Raw genomic sequence first — 20,960 nt, forward strand, 5'->3', positions numbered from 1 at the left:
TTGTGAGTGTTTATTGAGCGAAAACACCTAAAGCTCCACGAGGCTCCGGCAGGGATGGTGGTGATCCCTGCTGTACTCTTTCACCACAACTTTCTCTCATTCTTACTTCCTGTTTCTGTTGTACCTGTATTTCAAAGAGCCGGCCTTGTCACTCTCTGTGTCACGCTGAATATCCCCGAGAACTACGTCAAGGGTACACGTGTCTGTGGAGTGCTCAGCCACTTACACGTTAATTTCACGAGCAGGCTGTTCCGTTGATCTGATCAACCGGAACCCTCGTCGTCGTAACCGACGAAGTGCTTCCTATTACATTTACAACTTTGTTACTGTACTGCAAGTATATAGTGTCAGTTTCATTTATGTTTTGCAATAATGCAAATATTCAAGCATATCTTCGCAGCTATGTTATTCTTTCTTTGTTTCTACATAATTTTAAAATGTAAAAAAAAGACCTTTCTAATGAAATTTTCAAAGGGTATTCTTCAGATGGCATATATCACGATTACATCGGAATTTAAGGTTAGAAGGAAAAAAAATGGTGAGGGCACAGAGACACACACGAGTACACATATCACATAAAATGTATGATCAAAATGAAACTTGAATTCTTCAAAACAAACTTGAGATGGGTCAGTATGTATGTATACGTCCCCACCATTTTTTTTTTTTTACATTAAATTCCAATATAATTTTCCTTTATACAATCGTAATCTACAACATTAGAAAGGTATATTTTTTTATCTTGTACTTGCTTCAGTCATTAGACTACAACCATACCGGGGCACCACCTTGAAAGGTTTTTAGTAGAACAAATCATCCCTGGACTTTTTAAAGCCTAGTACATGTTCAATTGGTTCTTTTGCCGAACTGCTAAGTTACGGGACGTAAACACACCAACATCGATTGTCAAGTTGTGGTAGGGGACAACACGGACACAAAGACACACATACACACTTAGAGATCTACTGAAATGGATAGGTCCACATATAACATCCCAAGGCACATCTTTTTTTCTCTAATGAAATTATGCTCATGTCACATAAATGCAATTTTGATGTTCAAATTTGTACTTCAATTATTGAGTATTAATTGAAACGCAAGTGAAGTTTGTTTCCTCATAACTTTCAGGCGCATGTGGTCCGAGTTCAGTCCCACTGTGTGACATTTTGGGCACGTATCTTCTACTATAGCCTCGGGCCAACCAAAGCCTCGCAAGTGGATTTGATAGACGGAAACTGAAAGAAGACCGCTGTGTAAGAAGCGAAGATGACCAATTTGTTAATAATAAATTATTAACTTCCTTATCTCCGTTTTTTTCGTCTTCTTTTAACTGGATATATAAGCTATATGCTTAATATATACCTATTGTTTTAGGGTAATTTCATTCTCCAATAATGCTAGGTATTGAATCAGTATTTCCTTGGATGCAACCATCTCTTCACGAAGTTAACATATCCTCTAATCAAATTATATACATATGTATATATATATATATATATATAATATATATATATATATATATATATGTATATATATATATATAATATATATATATATATATATATGATTGATTGATTGATTCTAGTTTCAGCTTATGAGCTGTGGCCATGCTGGGGCACCGCCATATATATATATATACATATATATATTTATATAAATTTAGATAAACTTAGATATGTTTCGACCAAAGATTGGTCCAGGCCATGTCTAACTTAATAGCACCACCTGATAGGATTTATAGTTCATTCAAGTAGTGAGTTTTTGTTGAGTGAGTTGTATCTAGGTATGGGTGGCTTATCTGGTATTCCTTGAAGAAATCTGTCCAGACTCCGTTTAAAAGCGATGGGATCGTTTTCCTCTTTGATTTCTTTCGGGACAATGTTAAACAGGGCAGGGCCTGTTGAGGAAAATAAATTGTGTCGCAGTGTACCTATATGTTGTGATCCTGAATTGGGCAGGGGACGTATAGTCCGTGGTTTCAGCCTTGGATGAACCTTGTAAATAATGTTCAGGTTGTTTGGGCAATGCTGGCGGTATATTCTCCGCATCGTACAAATTATGTACCGCTCGTGGCGGCGCTGGAGAGAGAAGAGTTTCAAGGCTTTAAGGCGGTCCCAATAATCGAGATCAGTCATGCCTTCAATTCGTTTAATGAGTGCCCTCTGGGGTGATTCAATCCTCGAGATGTTTTGTTTTGTATGGGGAGACCACAAGGGGCAGCAGTATTCGAGGACACCTTGTCCTCTGGACCGGAAGGTCCTTAAGATCCAGGAGCTCATCCTACGAGCTATATCAACCTTATTGTTGACGTGGGCACTCCAACTGAGGTTGTTATCTACAATTACACCCAGGTCTCTGATATTGTTAGATGCTGTGAGCGGTTCTCCTGAAGGAAGAGAGTATGGCTATTTTAGTATAGACTTTCTTCCAAAATGCATCAGCTCAAATTTTCCCTCGTTCAGTTGCTTTTTGTTTTTGTCTGCCCATTGACTCACCGCATATAGATCAGACTGGAGTTGAGTTTGGTCTTCTTCATTGATGATTTGCTCGAGCTTAGTGTCATCAGGCAAATATTTTCACTTTGCAGTGATACTCTACTCTTTACTCTTTTACTTGTTTCAGTCATTTGACTGCGGCCATGCTGGAGCACCGCCTTTAGTCGAGCAAATCGACCCCGGGACTTATTCTTTGTAAGCCCAGTACTTATTCTATCAGTCTCTTTTGCCGAACCGCTAAGTGACGGGGACGTAAACACACCAGCATCGGTTGTCAAGCAATGCTAGGGGGACAAACACGGACAAACACAAACATATACACACACACTTATATATATATACATATATACGACAGGCTTCTTTCAGTTTCCGTCTACCAAATCCACTCACAAGGCATTGGTCGGCCCGGGGCTATAGCAGAAGACACTTGCCCAAGATGCCACGCAGTGGGACTGAACCCGGAACCATGTGGTTGGTTAGCAAGCTACTTACCACACAGCCACTCCTGCGCCTGATATATATATATATTAGGTTGAACATATATATTTATATATATATATATATATATATATATATATATATATAAAGACATATATACATATATATATAGTCACTACCATAAGTTTAATATATATATATATACTAGCAGTATCGCCCGGCGTTGCTCAGGTTTGTAAGGGAAATAACTATAAAGCATTTTTAGAGAGTTATAGCCAAAAAATAGCAAAAAAATGGGAAAAAAATGATGGTAAATTTTTTTTTGAGAGTTAAAAAAGGTCGAGTTGCGTCCCCTAGACAGTCTGTGGTTTGTGTTTCTAATTCTCGACCCCATGTCGAATTTATCGATTTTTTTCAGAACTGGGGGAACTTTTCAAAATTTTCGCTGCGTTAGTTTTGAATTATGACATTGGGCTATGTGTGTGTCAAGTTTCATCAGAATCGGTTGAAAGCCGTGGTCAGGGTGAGAGTACAACCAAACAGACACACAGAAACACACACAGACAAACTGCCGTTTATATAGAGAGAGATGATGATAATGATTTCCGATATAGACACACTGCCAATAATTTTGAGGGGAGGGAATAAATCAATCCCAGTATTTAACTGGTACATTATTTTATCATCCTCAGAGAAATGGAAGGCAAAAACTGACCCCAGGAGGATTTGAACTCAGAATGCAAAGGAACAGGGGGACACAACCAAATACCATAAGAGAAATAGCACTAGTTTCTTACACAGGAACAGATCCACAAATTTGGGGATGAGTATAGATGATAAGATCAGATAGGTACCTTATTTTGTTGACTCTGTAAGGACAAAAGGTAAAGCTGACTTCAGTGGCATTTGAAATTAAAATGTAGAGGGCTGCAGCTAAATACTGCTATCAATTCTGCTAATCTGACAGCCTTATACAAGTAAATAATAGTAATAAGGAAATGATAATGACATGTAATAATTTATTACACAGGTAGGCGCAGGAGTGGCTGTGTGGTAAGTAGCTTGTTTACCAACCACATGGTTCCGGGCTCAGTCCCACTGCGTGGCATCTTGGGCAAGTGTCTTCTGCTATAGCCCCGGGCCGACCAAAGCCTTATGAGTAGATTTGGTAGACGGAAACTGAAAGAAGCCCGTCGTATATATGTATATATATATATGTATGTGTGTGTGTGTTTGTGTGTCTGTGTTTGTCCCTCTAGCATTGCTTGACAACCGATGCTGGTATGTTTACGTCCCTGTCACTTAGCGGTTCGGCAAAAGAGACCGATAGAATAAGTACTGGGCTTACAAAAGAATAAGTCCCGGGGTCGAGTTGCTCGATTGAAGGTGGTGCTCCAGCATGGCCGCAGTCAAATGACTGAAACAAGTAAAAGAGTAAAAGAGTAGGTAGAAGGGGAAGAGAGTAACCAACTGAATTAACAATGAGTTAATTTATGAAAGTCAAAGGAATAGCAGTAACTGATATTGATGTATATTTTGATCCAATATAAACCTGGTACTTATTCAAATGATCCTCAGAGACTTGAGATCAGAAAACTGAGAGAGAATCAGTGAAATACATTTAACCTCTAGGAGATCTATTTTTTTGACACCGTCTCCTCTACACAATAAATATTTGCAATATATCCCACTAGGCTTCAGAAGGCAGCTATGTATCTCACAAACAGAACACAAGACATTTCTATTAGACATTGAGTCACAAAATACGTTACTAAACTGGAATTATTCCTTGCCGCAGAAAAATGTTGAAAGCTTGGCTCTGCCATAATTCCCTATCTAAAGTAATTCCTCGGGACACAGCTGAAGAAGACCCAACAACAAGGACTAGATAGGCCTAAACACTGTAACCCTTCTGATGGAGGGCATATGTTGTTAGTAATTACTGTCAGATTATTTAGAATGACACAACTAGCTGTGCTAATAATGGGATGATGATGATGACTCAACTTTACATACTAATATGAGTGGGGTTTTGTATTTAAAATTTGTACATTTGTATGGCTCAGTGGTTAGAGCGTTGAGCTTACGATCGTGAGGTTGTAAGCTCGAATCCCGGACCGGGCTGCGTATTGTGTTCTTGAGCAAGACACTTTATTTCATGTTGCTCCAGTTCACTCAGCTGTAGAAATGAGTTGCGACGTCACAGGTGCCAAGCTGTATCGGCCCTTGCCTTTCCCCTGGATAACACTGGTGGCGTGGAGAGGGGAGGCCAGTATGCATGGGCGACTGCTGGTCTTCCATAAACAACCTCGCCCGGACTTGAGCCTGGGAGGGTAACTTTCTAGGTGCAATCCCATGGTCTGTGTCGTGACCGAAGGGGGTCTCAATGTATGCTATTAAAGCTAGATGTTCTTCCTATAGTCAACCATTAAACTGAATTTAATAATAGAACCTAGCTTTAGTCAAGCAGAGTTATATACCTTGAATAGGGGTTATAATGACTTCTGTCGGATTCGAAATCAGTAGTAGTCTAACAGCTCACTGCCATACTAACAATATTTTGGTCAATATTATTATTGTTTTAGCATTCATTTTTTTTACCCTTATTGGCATGGGATGGACGAACGTAGTAGTAGTAGTATGCTGCAGCTACTGATACTACCAATGCCTAACACCCCCTTTTCCATGGTTGCATGGGTGGGCTGGGGTTTATTATGGCAATTTTTCTAGGGCTGGATGCCCTTCCTGTCACCAACCCTCACTTGTTTCCAAGTAAGCTAATACTTCCTCATGGCCATCTATGCTCACACAAAATAGTGGAAATGAATGACACACTGCTTGTATGATGAGTTGTATCATTTACAACTATTACATGATGTCAAGACAAGGAGACACAACCACTCACACATATATATATATATATATATATATAGGCGCAGGAGTGGCTGTGTGGTAAGTAACTTGCTTACCAACCACATGGTTCCAGGTTCATTCCCACTGTGTGGCACCTTGGGCAAGTGTCTTCTACTATAGCCTCGGGCCGACCAAAGCTTCTTTCACTTATTTACAAATCCACTCACAAAGCTTTAAATCTCTTCTGTGAGACTCAGTATCCTAAAATTTGATTTCACTTCTGATGTCTTTCTCTATAAATTTCAACCTGTGTGTGCTAATATGTACTATGCCGTGTTAGACTTTTGACCTGGCTATTAGGACTGAAGAGGAATTTCAATTCAGAATATGAGGAGCTGGAACAGATATTGCAAAGCAATTCAGTTCTTTACTTTTATACTCTGAAAGAATGAAAAGCAAATTTGATCTCTGTAGGATTTGAACTCAGAGCAAAAAGAGGAGAATACCATAGGCATTCCATCTGATGCTATAATGACTGAATTCAGTGCCTAATAACAAATCCATTCTTTCACTCTACTACATTACCTAAACACATAAATATAATTGCTTATTTTAAATATAACGTGCAACATAACAGACCATGGGATTGCACCTAGGTTCTATTATTAAATTCAGTTTAATGGTTGACTATAGGAAGAACATCTAGCTTTAATAGCATACATATAGACCCCCCTCGGTCACGACACAGACCATGGGATTGCACCTAGAAAGTTACCCTCCCAGGCACAAGTCCGGGCAAGGTTGAAGACCAGTAGTCGCCCATGCATACCAGCTTCCGCTCTCCACGCCACCAGTGTTATCCAAGGGAAAGGCAAGGGCCGATACAGGTTGGCACCTGTGATGTTGCAATTCATTTCTACAGCTGAGTGAACTGGAGCAATGTGAAATAAAAAGCACCATCCGATCGTGGTCGTTTGCCAGCCTTGCCTGGCCTCCGTCCCTTAGCACGTAAAAAGCACCATCCGATCGTGGCCGTTTGCCAGCCTCCTCTGGCACCTGTGCCGGTGGCATGTAAAAAGCACCCACTACACTCATGGAGTGGTTGGCATTAGGAAGGGCATTAGAAACATTGCCAGATCAGACTGGGCCTGGTGCAGCCTTCTGGCTTCCCAGACCCCAGTTGCACCGTCCAACCCATGCCAGCATGGAAAGCGGACGCTAAACGATGATGATGATGATGATGAACCAATCCGTCTGAAACTGCCTCTGACATATCATCCCAAACCTACCCCTGGCTCTATGACACAGACTTTCTGTTGTAAAGTGATCTAAATTGAAATCTTTCATCAACATCTTATGTTAATTTATGTTTAAAATACCAGATTAATATTGAGGAAGCTATTTCACTAGATTAATCATTATTTTCAAAATTAATTGAACCAAAAATGCAGCGAGCTGGCAGAATAGTTAGCATGCTGGGCAAAATGTTTAATGGCATTTCATCAAATTTTACATTCTGAGTTCAAATTCTACCAAGGTTGACTTTGCCTTTCATCCTTTCGGAGTTGATAAAATAAGACCAGCTGAATACTGGGGTTGATGTAACCACCTTGTCCCTTCAACAAAAATTGCTGGCCTAGTACCAAAATTTGAAACCAAAATGAATTGAAACAAATGCAATGTGTTTCAACAAAAATATGGTAGCAAATGGATTAATACACACCTGCTGAATGTAACCGTAACCCAGGTTATATTGTTCGTCAATTAGATACTCATTTCAATATGTTGGCATTTAATACCCATTTCAAGTATTTTATACACAAGTAATTAACAGCTAAAACTTTCAATGCATACATTAACAAGTATACATTTATAAACATAGGAATGGCTGTGTGGTAAGTAGCTTGCTAACCAACCACACGGTTCCAGGTTCAGTCCCACTGCGTGGCATCTTGGGCAAGTGTCTTCTGCTATAGCTCCGGGCTGACCAATGCCTTGTGAGTGGATTTGGTAGACAGAAACTGAAAGAAACCCGTCATATATATATATATATATATATATATATATATATATATATGTATGTGTGTGTGTGTTTGTGTGCCTGTGTTTGCCCCCCTAGCATTGCTTGACAACCGATGCTGGTGTGTTTATGTCCCCGTTACTTAGCGGTTCGGCAAAAGAGACTGATAGAATAAGTACTGGGGGTACAAAAGAATTAGTCCCGGGGTCGAGTTGCTCGATTAAAGGCGGTGCTCCAGCATGGCCGCAGTCAAATGACTGAAACAAGTAAAAGAGAAAAGAGAGAGTAAGTAATTAACAGCTAAAACTTTCAATGCATACATTAACAAGCACACATAGGTAGGAATTGAACCTAAGAGCTCTAACTTATTGAGAAAACATGCTACACTTATACATGGTCTTGAGATGAGACATATGACTTAGTGGAACTACTTCCAGCTCTCAAGCTGAACAGATGACAGGAAATACATTCAGCTGTAAAAACAATGACAACAGCTTAGTGATAGACAAATGATTGTCATATGTTGGATAAATAAAATATTTACCTTCAGAATTATTTCCATAAATGAAGGCCACAATTTCACTGCTTTAGTAAGAGCCTGGGAATACACTTTGTATGGTTGGTCTGTGAAGAAAAAAGAAAAAAAATATTATTATTATACTTAACTGCCACTGCTGCCACCACCATCATTTAATGTCCATTGTCCATGCTAGCATGGGTTGGACGGTTTGACCAGCAAGGCGGCGAGCTGGCAGAATCGTTAGCACGTCGGGCGAAATGCTCAGCAGTATTTCGTCTGTCGCTATGTTCTGAGTTCAAATTCCGTTGAGGTCGACTTTGCCTTTCATCCTTTCGGGGTCGATTAAATAAGTACCAGTTATGCACTGGGGTCGATATGATCGACTTAATCTGTTTGTCTGTCCTTGTTTGTCCCTTCTGTGTTTAGCCCCTTGTGGGTAGTAAAGAAATAGGTTTGACCAGAGTTGGCAAGCTGGGGAGCTGCATCAGACTCTAGTCTGTTTTGGCATGGTTTCCACAGCTGAATGCCCTTCCTAACACCAACCACTTTACAGAGTATTCTGGGTGCTTTTGACGTGGCACTGCAAGGGTGCTTTTACATGGTGCCACATGGATGCCTTTACATGGAACTGCCACGAGTGCTTTACATCATCAGAGGGACTGGTCTTAACATTTTTGCTGTGGAGTACGGGTCTTCATGAGTACAACAAAGTGCCATGCATCTTGGTCCTTTATCATCTTGTCTGAACAGTTCAGCATCCTGAGGTCATTCTTCAGTGCTTCATCCCATGCCTTCCTGGGTCTCCCACTTTCATGTGTTCCATTTGATTTGAGAGATCAGCACTTCTTTATGGAGCTGTCAGCATCCATCTGCACCACATGACCAACCAGTGCAGTCATCTCTCTGCACACAGCAACCAATTCCTCTTATACTCTTTTACTTGTTTCAGTCATTTGACTGCGGCCATGCTGGAGCACCGCCTTTGGTCGATCAAATCGACCCCGGGACTTATTCTTTGTAAGCCCAGTACTTATTCTATCGGTCTCTTTTGCCGAACCGCTAAGTGACGGGGACGTAAACACACCAGCATCGGTTGTCAAGCAATGCTAGGAGGACAAACACAGACACACAAATATATATATACATATATACGATAGCCTTCATTCAGTTTCCGTCTACCAAATCCACTCACAAGGCATTGGTTGGCCCGGGGCTATAGCAGAAGATACTTGCCCAAGATGCCACTCAGTGGGACTGAACCCGCAACCATGTGGTTGGTTAGCAAGCTACTTACCACACAGCCACTCCTGCGCCTAACTTCTCTCTCAAAACACTAGCACTCTGTCGAACATGTACACTTACATTTCACATTCAGCAGAGCATACTAATCTCATTCCTTTGGATGTGTAATCTTTATATATAAATGAGAGGTTGTGTGCTGTCTGTCTCCTACGATTTAGATTCCTAACTACTCCCACATTTTGCAGTGCAGTTTAACCAAAACCGGGTATCTTATAGTCGTGATTCATATTGAGCCCTTCTGGGTATTAGCGTGTGTCTACAATGAGTCTACGATTTAAAAAAAAATTTACCATAATTTTTTTTCCATTTTAATGCATTTTTTCGCTATTATATAAGGGAAGTAACTCTCTAAAAATGTCTACGATGAGTCAACGATTTAAAAAAAAATTTACCATCATTTTTTTCCCATTTTTAATGCATTTTTTGGCTATAACTCTCTAAAAATGCTTATATAGTTATTTCCCTTACAAACCCGAGCAACGCCAGGCAATACTGCTAGTGTAATATATATTATCATTGTATATATTGGCAGAGTCATTACAGTGTTATAAAAACGTCTTGTGGTACTCGTTCAAGTTCTTTACTTTCTGAGTTTAAATCTGGCAGAAGTCAACTTTGCTTTACACCCTTTTGGGGTCCATAAAATATAGTACCAGTCAAATATTGGGGTTAATGGAATTGATTAACTCATTCTCCTCACTTTCTGCATATTTCTGCATTGCCACTTCTAGCTACCATCTCCACCTCCATTATGGCTACCATCTTACAGCAGTCTCCTTCCAATATGGCTACTATTTTTACAGCAACCTACTTCTCATATGGCTACCATCTCATGACTACATCACCTCTGGCTACAAAATTTGCAATAGCATTCATTTAGGTTACAACCACACAACAGTTTCTGTTTAACTCCAACCTGGCTATAATCTCTTAATAGCTTCTCTTTTGATCACAATATCAACAACAGCCTTTATTTCAGTTACTTTTTACTACACACACACCACATGGTTCCGGATTCAGTCCCACTGCGTGGAATCTTGGGCAAGTGTCTTCTGCTATAGCCCCGGGCCGACCAATGCCTTGTGAGTGGATTTGGTAGACGGAAACTGAAAGAAGCCTGTCGTATATATGTATGTGTGTGTTTGTGTGTCTGTGTTTGTCCCCCTAGCATTGCTTGACAACCAATGCTGGTGTGTTTACGTCCCTGTCACTTAGCAGTTCGGCAAAAGTGACCGATAGAATAAGTACTGGGCTTACAAAGAATAAGTCCCGGGGTCGATTTGCTAGACTAAAAAAGGCGGTGCTCCAGCATGGCCGCAGTCAAAATGACTGAAACAAGTAAAAGAGTAAAAGAGTGTATATATATATATATATATAGATACAGGGGTTGAACAAAATAATGGAAGTACTACATACTATTTAACAATGTTTTCTGTTAGCTATATGGCAAATTCAAAACTGTTCAGGTTGGTATATATGAATTTATATGCATTATGTATGCTCTGTACTTCATGATCTAGCCCTCTGTTTCTTTTTCCTTTTTTGTAGACATTTGTATTTAAAAATGTTAAAATATGAGATGTATCTGATTTCCAAAGAGGATAAATTGTTAGTGAACAGATGACTGGAGTTTCAGTCATCAAAACTGCTGATTCGTTTAATGTTTCGTGAAGTCCAGCCTCTAAACTCAGTTTGGCATTCTGATACCAAACTAACCAGTTCTGACCAGCATAATTCTGGATGGAAAGCAAAGCTCACATAGAAGGACAGCAGAATAGCGAAATGTATTATGCCTAAAAAAACCCCATCAAACTATGGCAGCAAAAGTGACAGCAGGGTTAAACCACCATTATGCCAACCCTGTGTGAACCAAAACCATTTGTCATGAGCCCCACAAACCTGGATAACATGAGAGGGATGTGATTACTAAATCTCTTGTCTTGCATCAACATTAATAAGGGGGAAAAAAAGATGTCCAGACTATCTGAAGTGGTCAATGGATCAATTGATTAATGTCATCTTCTTTGATGAATCCCAATTCAGATTTGTTTCCACTTCAGAGTGAGTGTATATCTGGAGACAGCCCAAAGAAACCTCCAGCCCTGACTGTTTGGTCCCTATCATGAGGTGGCTCTGTGATGATTTGGGCAGCCATATCACAGAATTGTTGGTCCTTTAGTTGCTCAACAAGGCAGACTTAAGACCAAGGATTACCTGTGACACATACATTTCAATTTTACCTTGCAGCTCTTTTTCATCCAGAATCTATACGTCTGTATTAAGGGTTCATACTATTGTAACTGATTCTCATGTTCTGCCATTTTCGTAACTCAGCAATGTTCAGCATCTTATATATGATAACCTGGCCGATCCAGAGGATCAAACTCACTTCATAACCCTATAGACTCCAGAAATCTTTTGGGGTCAATATAGTCCTCATAGCACTGCACTGTAGCATCACACCTCTTACAAGAACATCATAAAGCCTTCAGTTTGTATGGAGGTAGGAACCATTTGTTGATAATAGAAATAACTGCCCCATTCAACATATCTTCAGTTTTACAATGTAGTTGTCTTGGGCCTTCAGCTAGAGGGAGCTGCAGGAAAGCTGTCATAACAAATTGTGTGTCAGGGACTAGGTCTCTGCTAATGGTCCACTCATCCATTCCTTGATGTTTCCAGTTCATTTTCCCTCTATGCTTCAATGCTTCAAGAGCATTGCTCATGATCCCCTCCAGGAAGATGTTAACAAGCGTGAAGGAGCGGAGACAATTCTGATGGACTCCTTTGGTGGCAAGGAACCACTCTCTGATGGTGCCTTATTTGAGCACTGCACTAGTTACCTCACTCTAGAGCTATTGAATGGCATAAAGCGGGTTCTGCTCCTCTTCATTTTACACTATCATCCTTTCTGGGCAACCAGTTATTTCTTCCTTTCTCTTGAGTTACAATCTTATGACTGCCATACCTTTGCCTCAACATACTCCCATCTGGCCCAAGCAAGCATGGAAAAGAATTAATTAAAATGATGGTGGTGATGATGATGATGATGATGATGACATGGGCATTTCATATACATATAGTTACTACATTTACACCCACCCACCCATATATATATATACATACATATCAACAAACACACATAGCACATCTTTTTCATCTTTTACTTGTTTTACTCACAGGACTGTGGCCATGCTGGGGCACCACCTTGAAGGGTTTAGTCAAACAAACAAATCAACCCCAGTACTTATTTTTTAAGTACTGGTGTTTATTGTTGGTTACTTTTGCCAAATCAATAAATTAGGGGGAGATAAAACAAACCAAGCAGTTGTCAAGCTGTGGTGGGAGACACACACACACGAGTTTCATTCAGTTTCCCTCTACCAAACACAACAACGTTGACTTTGTTACACATGCACAAACACACACACACACACATATATATATATATATATGTGACAGGTTTCTTTAAGTTTCCACTACTAAATCCACTCACAAGGGTTTGCTCAGCCCAGGTCTACAGCAGAAGACACTTATTCAAGTTACCATGCAATGGGACTGAACCTGAAACCATGTGGCTGGGAAGCAAATCTTTACTAAACAGCCATGACTGTACCTATATACAGAGTTACTCAATATCACCATCTTCAAGACTAACTGCAAGATTTAGTAGGCACCTCTATTCAACAATTTTCATACACCAGGCTTTAAAAGTTAACAATTTAAAACAGGTGCAGGAGTGGCTGTGTGGTAAGTAGCTTGCTTACGAACCACATGGTTCTGGGTTCAGTCCCACTGCGTGGCACCTTAGGCAAGTGTCTTCTAATATAGCCACGGGCTGACCAAAGCCTTGTGAGTGGATTTTGTAGACGGAAACTGAAAGAAGCCTGTCGTGTATATGTATATATATATGTGTTTGTGCGTCTGTGTTTGTCCCCCGCAACATCACTTGACAACCGACGCTGGTGTGTTTACGTCCCAGTAACTTAGCAGTTCGGCAAAAGAGACCGATAGAATAAGTACTAGGCTTACAAAGAATAAGTCCCGGGGTCGATTTGATCGACTAAAGGCGGTGCTCCAGCATGGCTACAGTCAAATGGCTGAAACAAGTAAAAGAGTAAAGAGTAAAGAGAAAGAGTATTCACTTACTGACAAGGCTCCTTATGGGATTCAGGGATTTTGATAGGGTTGAAATCATTTCAACCATGCCTTTATCTCGTAAGACGCTTTTGTGCAAGAGCATATTGAATTGTTGAAGTTCCTGGACTATCATAAAGGAGATGAGTCGGTCAAGACCATTCAGACCAAAACTGCCAACAGCTTTCTGGTAAAAGTGAAACAAAATATTCAAATGTATGAAAATATAACTTATGATGAGATTTTGATCAAATATTATTTCCATTCATTTTTTAATGGCTTTTAATGGAGGAAGGGCATCAGTGGCCATGATTTTTGATAGAGTTTCTGAGACAAGGGTGGGTAGAATAGTGGTGGTGGACAGAAGCTGACTCAAGGGTTACTGTAGCAAGGCGGCGAGCTGGCAGAATCGTTAGCACGTCGGGCGAAATGCATAGCCGTATTTCGTCTGCCTTTACGTTCTGAGTTCAAATTCCGCCGAGGTTGACTTTGCCTTTCATCCTTTCGGGGTCAATTAAATAAGTACTAGTTACTCACTGGGGTCGATGTAATCAACTTAATCCGTTTGTCTGTACTTGTTTGTCCCCTCTGTGTTTAGCCCCTTGTGGGTAGTAAAGAAATAGGTTACTGTAGTAAGGAGCAGTGTGTAAAGCTACTGAGTTATCCTTAAACTAGGGACCTGCTTTATGTATTTACAACAGTGTTGACTCTATTATACTCACTTAAGGGCCATGTGGTGGTGTTAAATAGGGCAAAGGTTTAGGTCTACCATCCAAGTCATCTCTGATCAGTGAAGTCTTATGATCGATGTCTTCTGGCTATGATCTACTGTCTTTCATTCAGACATAGTGTATTTATATCTGCATTATCCAATAGATCTTTCTCTTTAGAAAATGGTAAGGTATATCTGAAAGAGAATTTGGTTGCCATTTCTCAAGATTAAGTGATCACAGAGAGGCTTCTGAAGTGTTGTAGCTGATGTCTTTGTTGTTTAATCATGAAATAACCCTGATTGAGCAGAACTATAATTAAAGACATCCAAGCTATGACCATCTCATCACTTTAGGGGTATGTAAGATTACATTATCCAACACATCCATTCTTTCCCATGATAGCAGGGCATTTTCAGTGAGATTTGACTGCCATTTCTTGTAGGTCAAACAGCTACAAAAAGAGGCTTCAGATCAGGTGTTTGGTGCCTTTTAGTCAGAGTTTATATTGTTTTTAGTATAGTTTACATGAAGCACATCAATGAAATACCATCAATTTCAAAGTTTATATGCTTGTGAGGGCACATAGTAGGTGTAGCATAGACATAATCCAGTTTGAATTCTCTGGACACCCTTGCTGTGGTATACTCTGTTGGTGTTGTGTCCTCTACGGCTACTGCTCTTTGAGATGTACAATTAAAGCCCTTAAAATTTGGCTAGGCAGAACAAGAATGATTTCAGGCATTGAGAGAAGATTCACTTAAAATTTCAGGAAGATCTAAATTTTTTTTTTAAAGGATATCTCCAGACTCTGAGCTGACCTACCAACTGAACTCCCACTTTTATAGGCCCTGTGTATAGTTACCAAAGGAACAACAATTGACAAAAATCCTTGCCACTGAATTCAACAGACGACCATAACTAAATAAGCAAGTGCACATGCATGTTATGTCTTTGTCTAGGGAAGTGGTTTGCAACTGGAGTCCACATGACCCCTGAGGGTCCAAATAAGAGTTTTGGGGATCCACACAAGTGAAACAGTAAATTGGGGGTTCATGGTAGTGTTTTAACCCCTTGATGCCGGTATTACCCGAAGCATGCGAGACGCTGCTCCATTTTTTTTTTATCTAATGAGGCTACATGAACACACAAGTGCCAACGAGCACGTGTCTATTTACGTTCACCGTTACAATAACATAGCGTCGTACATTTACGTCTACCGGTTCATAAAAATGAACTATGTGAAGTTGTTTATCGTAATATGATATGCACGAGTTATTCTGATCAAGTTCAAAAAATAGCTTGCGTGTGGTACAACTCAAAACACAGTATTCTGAATTTTGAAAGAAGTATCTATAAAATAGTTTTTAAACATGGAGTGGCTATAGGGGTGTCCACTAGAGTAAAATAGTAATCAAAGGGGTTCATAGCTGAAAAAAAAAAAAAGCTTAAGAATCACTGGTCTTAAGGAATGGTCATGACAGACCTTCTAGTTCCTGTTTAAGTACAAGTCATTTATGTAAAGTATTCGCATGCCATTGGTCTACTGCTAGTCTCATGACTTGAATGTAACCTAAAATAGCTAAGATGATGCACGGGACAGCGAGTGCACGCACTTAAAGAGATAAAGTACATGACAGCGAATGTAAACATACGTCAGCCGCTAAAAAGTCCGTGATAGATGTAGGGCAGCTCGACATCGTCTATTTACGTTCACCGCGGGTAGGCAAGCAAAAGTATGATTGCGTATTTGCATCAACCGTTGTCAAGGGGTTAATGAAAAAACTTTTCTTCAGATGTATTTATTGTAAGAAACAGCTGAATTTCTTTCTCTAATACTTAATGTAGTTCAACATATTTCCAGCCACAGAAACACGATTTCTTAGAGAATGCTATTGCAAACCTACACAAGTGTATGAGTGAAAAACAAAATAGGAATTTTGAAAGAAGTATCTATAAAATAATTTTTAAACATGGAGTGGCTATAGGGGTGTCCACTAGAGTAAAATAGTAATCGAAGGGGTTCATAGCTGAAAAAAAAAAGCTTAAGAATCACTGGTCTAAGGAATGGTCATGACAGACCTTCTAGTTCCTGTTTAAGTACAAGTCATTTATGTAAATTGCAGAGTGTTTTCAATAACAGGATTTAATTGTAGAGAAATTATTTTTAAATTATGGCAAAGCATTAAGGAAAAATCATTTACTAGAAAACAAATTCTATAAATTTTATTTTTAATTGAGAAATAGAAAGTTACCTGTAACTTTTGAAACAACAACCGGTTGACAATTTCTTGTTTGGATTTTAAGTCATACCAAGCTTTCATCTGATCAACATAGGAAGTATTTCTGTAGAAGGAGAGAGAGAGACAGTAAAATCACATAACAATAGGAACAGTAACGAGTAACTAATATAAGCAGAAACTAATGAACAACTGCGTCAAATAATAAAATCAGTATTAGCAATATAATCGTTTCTGATGTTTGTGTCTCCTTGTCTCCACATCGCATGATAGGTGTAAATGAGTGTCACTGTCAAACTAGCAGTGTCATTCATTGCCAATATTGTGTGGAAACATGCCTGGCCATGGGGAAGTATTACTTCATTTGGGAATGATGAGGATTGGTGACAGGTAGGGCATCTGGTTGCAGAAAATCTGTCTCAAATAAAATAAACTCCATCTGACCAATGCAAGCATGGAAAAGTAGATGTTAAAATGATGATGATGATAGGCACAAGTGTTAGTCAATTAAATCAAGTGCAGTACTTGGTAGGTACTTTATTTTACTAACCCAAGATGAAGGAAAGGCAAAGATGACCATGGTGGGATTTGAACTCAGCACTTAAAGAGCTGTAAACTAAATACTGCAAGCATTTTATCCAGCATTAACAATTTAGCTAACCCATGTCATTAACAACAACAACAACAATAACTTCTAATCCAAGCAAAAGACCAGTACATTTTTGTGGGAGTTGGGCAGTTGATTAAATCCAGGTGCTTGATTGCTACTTAACTTCATTGACTCAGGAGGGATGAAGGGCAAAGATAATCTTAGAGAGATTTGAACTCAGAATGTAAAAAGCCAGAATAATAATACTACAAGACATTTCTGCTGACGACACTCTGACTATTCTGTCATCTTACTACCTTTATAAAAACTATAATAATGAACTTCGTAGACAAAAAATCCGAAATTTAGGAGTGAGGGTAAAGTCAATCTAATTAACTCCAGTTATTGAATAATACATTTTTTTAAAACAACTTCTGAAGAGTGAGTAGCAGAGTTGACCCTGGTAGTATTTGAATTTTTTTAGAAATAATGATTTCTTTCATTGGTCCCAATGCCAAATGTCAATGTGGGTATGGCAGTGGAAGACTTTGAACCTCCATTGCCACCATCATCAGTGGTGCAATCTAAATATAATCAAGCACATAATAATAATTTTTTCTTTTACTAGCCACAAAGGCTGGAAGAGACAGTAAAATGCAATGTTAACACATGGGACTTACATAGATACATCATCATCATCGTTTAGCGTCCGCTTTCCATGCTGGCATGGGTTGGACGGTGCAACTGGGGTCTGGGAAGCCAGAAGGCTGCACCAGGCCCAGTCTGATCTGGCAATGTTTCTAATGCCCTTCCTAATGCCAACCACTCCATGAGTGTAGTGGGTGCTTTTTACATGCCACCGGCACAGGTGCCAGACGAGGCTGGCAAACGGCCACGATCGGATGGTGCTTTTTACGTGCCACCGGCACAGAAGCCAGTCGGGGCGGTGCTGACAACGCCACATTCGCATGGTTCTCTTATGTGCCACCGGCACTGGTATCACAGCTACAATTTCCATTCATGTCGATCGATTTTGATTTTTGATTTTTTGATTTTCACATGTAGGATGAAACAGACAAGTTATACAAAGATGGTGGGTAAGTGGGAAAAGGGATGGAAGACATTATACAAGATGCTTCAGACAGCCATTGAGGTTATCTCTATTCTAACATCATCATCATCATCGTTTAATGTCCGCTTTCCATGCTAGCATGGGTTGGACAATTTGACTGAGGACTGGCACACCAGATGGCTGCACCAGGCTCCAATCTGATCTGGCAGAGTTTCTATAGCTGGATGCCCTTCCTAACGCCAACCACTCCGAGAGTGTAGTGGGTGCTTTTACGTGCCACTGGCACGGGGGCCAGTCAGGCGGTACTGGCAACGGTCATGTTCAAATGGTGTTTTTTACGTGCCACCTGCACAGGAGCCAGTTCAGTGGCACTGGCAATGACCTCACACGAATGTTTTCTCACATGCCACCTGCACAAGTGCCAGTAAGGCGGCGCAGGTAACGATCACGCTTGAATGGGGCTCTATGCTTAGAGATATTTAGTTTCCATAGAAAAACCACTGCTACTGTCACCACCACCACTGCCACTGCTGCTCCACTACCACCACCACCCAGTGAGCATAGTGTGCGCTGTTCTGGTTCCAGTTCTTTACATTCTGATGACAATTTGTGACAACGATTGTACCAAACTCTATCGGCTCAAAACCTATCCCTTAAACAACATTAGTAATGTAGAGATTTGCACCCATGAGTGACTGCTGGTTTAAAATGAGAGGAAAATTTTTCCAGACTTACTCTCTGAAGAGGAACTTTCCAGAGAAAGATCAATAGTCTTGTGTGGCATACAGAAATCCTGGACTGTGGAGAACATAGAAAATGGAGCACCTCCAATTTACTTCTTTACTAGGATTTTCCCAGAGAAATTTCCTTAGAAAGTGTCATTTCAATTTTGTACACACACATACACAATACAAAACTGAAGGAGAACATAAAATATTGGTCTACTTACTTAGGGTCAGTGATACGTAGGATTTCTCGTGCAAGTCTTCCAATGAAGTTGACACTGGCATCAACTGGAGCAAAACGAGGAATAGGGATGGTCTTAGATTGGTAAACGCTTTGCCAGTCAATGACCTGGAAAATGAGAATGAGAGGAAATTTGAGAGCCATTGACAGTGTAACAAAATACTTACACACTTGCATAATCTTTTTCAATCTTCCTACATTTTTCCTTATTGTTCTTAAATGTCTGTTTTCCATGCTGGCATGGGTTTGATGGTTCAGCAAAAAGTGATGAGCCAGTTTCAATGCCAACTTTTGGTATGGCTTCTATTATTTGGATACCTTCCTAATTCTAACCACTTTACAGACAAACTGTACTGGGTGCTTTTATGTTGGCATTGGTATTAGTGAGGTTACTAAGAAACTTGCAGGAACAAGACCCCTCAACTGCGTGGAGAGTGTAGTATTGAGTGGGGTGGTGGGGTCTTTATGAAAGGTGTTCAGAGGTAAATGCATGATAGAGGGACAAGAACAAATGTCATGCTGAAGATTGTCTCATCATTTAGAGTTCATTCTCCATGGAAGCATAGGTGAGACAGTTTGACTGGAACTGGTAAGCTGGAGAGCAGCACCAGACCCTCCAGTCTGTTTTGACTTGGTTTCTATGGCTGGATGCCCTTCCTAATGCCAAACACTCCACAGAGTGTATTGGATGTTTTTTACATGTCACCATATACATACATGTATGTATGTGGAGGCGCAATGGCCCAGTGGTTAGGGCAGCGGACTCGAGGTCGTAGGATCGCGGTTTCGATTCCCAGACCGGGCGTTGTGAGTGTTTATTGAGCGAAAACACCTAAAGCTCCACGAGGCTCCGGCAGGGGATGGTGGTGATCCCTGCTGTACTCTTTCACCACAACTTTCTCTCACTCTTACTTCCTGTTTCTGTTGTACCTGTATTTCAAAGGGCCAGCCTTGTCACTCTCTGTGTCACGCTGAATATCCCCGAGAACTACGTTAAGGGTACACGTGTCTGTGGAGTGCTCAGCCACTTACACGTTAATTTCACGAGCAGGCTGTTCCGTTGATCGAATCAACCGGAACCCTCGTCGTCGTAACCAACGGAGTGCTTCCAATATACATACATACATATATATGTATAAATATATATATGTATATATATATATATATATATACACACACACACATAGATGCAGGCACATATGTATTAGGAGTGTTTATGTTCAAAACAAATTATCAAAATTCCATAAAGAAAGAGAAAATTCTTGATTTGAGTCATGTTCTTAGCATTTCATGTTTAAACAAAAACCTCTTTCCTACACATACAAATATAAAAAAAGAGAAATAGAATTAAAAGAATATCTCACCTTGGTTCGCAGGAAACTGTTGCACTCCATCTCCACATTGTAGTTGATAATACGTGATACTTCCTCTTGCCAAATTTTTAAGCCATAAATATTTACATAATCCTGAATATACTCAAAAGATCTTCGGAAGCCATCCATTCTATCTCCAAGACCATTTAGCCGTGGGATGAGTTCACTAACCTATAACAACAGATAACAGGGTCATATTTATTGGACGACTGGCTTTTGTCACATGTTGATGTATGTTTGAACAT

The 20,960-nt window shown here is 40.0% G+C and overlaps 1 protein-coding gene across 2 annotated transcripts in view; it reads right to left on the reverse strand.

Moving 5' to 3' along the window:
- Positions 1-20,960, reverse strand: part of LOC115215174 (WASH complex subunit 5) — a 229,346-nt gene that overhangs the window by 20,364 nt on the left and 188,022 nt on the right. For both annotated transcript variants that reach the window (XM_029784356.2, XM_036505410.1), the window contains exons 19-23: positions 20,707-20,886; positions 19,326-19,450; positions 16,731-16,821; positions 13,778-13,952; positions 8,351-8,430 (exon numbers count right to left, since the gene is read on the reverse strand). In XM_029784356.2, the coding sequence (XP_029640216.1) occupies positions 8,351-8,430; positions 13,778-13,952; positions 16,731-16,821; positions 19,326-19,450; positions 20,707-20,886 (651 nt within the window). The remainder of the gene's footprint in view (positions 1-8,350; positions 8,431-13,777; positions 13,953-16,730; positions 16,822-19,325; positions 19,451-20,706; positions 20,887-20,960) is intronic.

This window comes from Octopus sinensis, linkage group LG8 (assembly GCF_006345805.1).
Source record: "Octopus sinensis linkage group LG8, ASM634580v1, whole genome shotgun sequence".
Classification (NCBI taxonomy): Eukaryota; Metazoa; Mollusca; class Cephalopoda; order Octopoda; family Octopodidae; genus Octopus; species Octopus sinensis.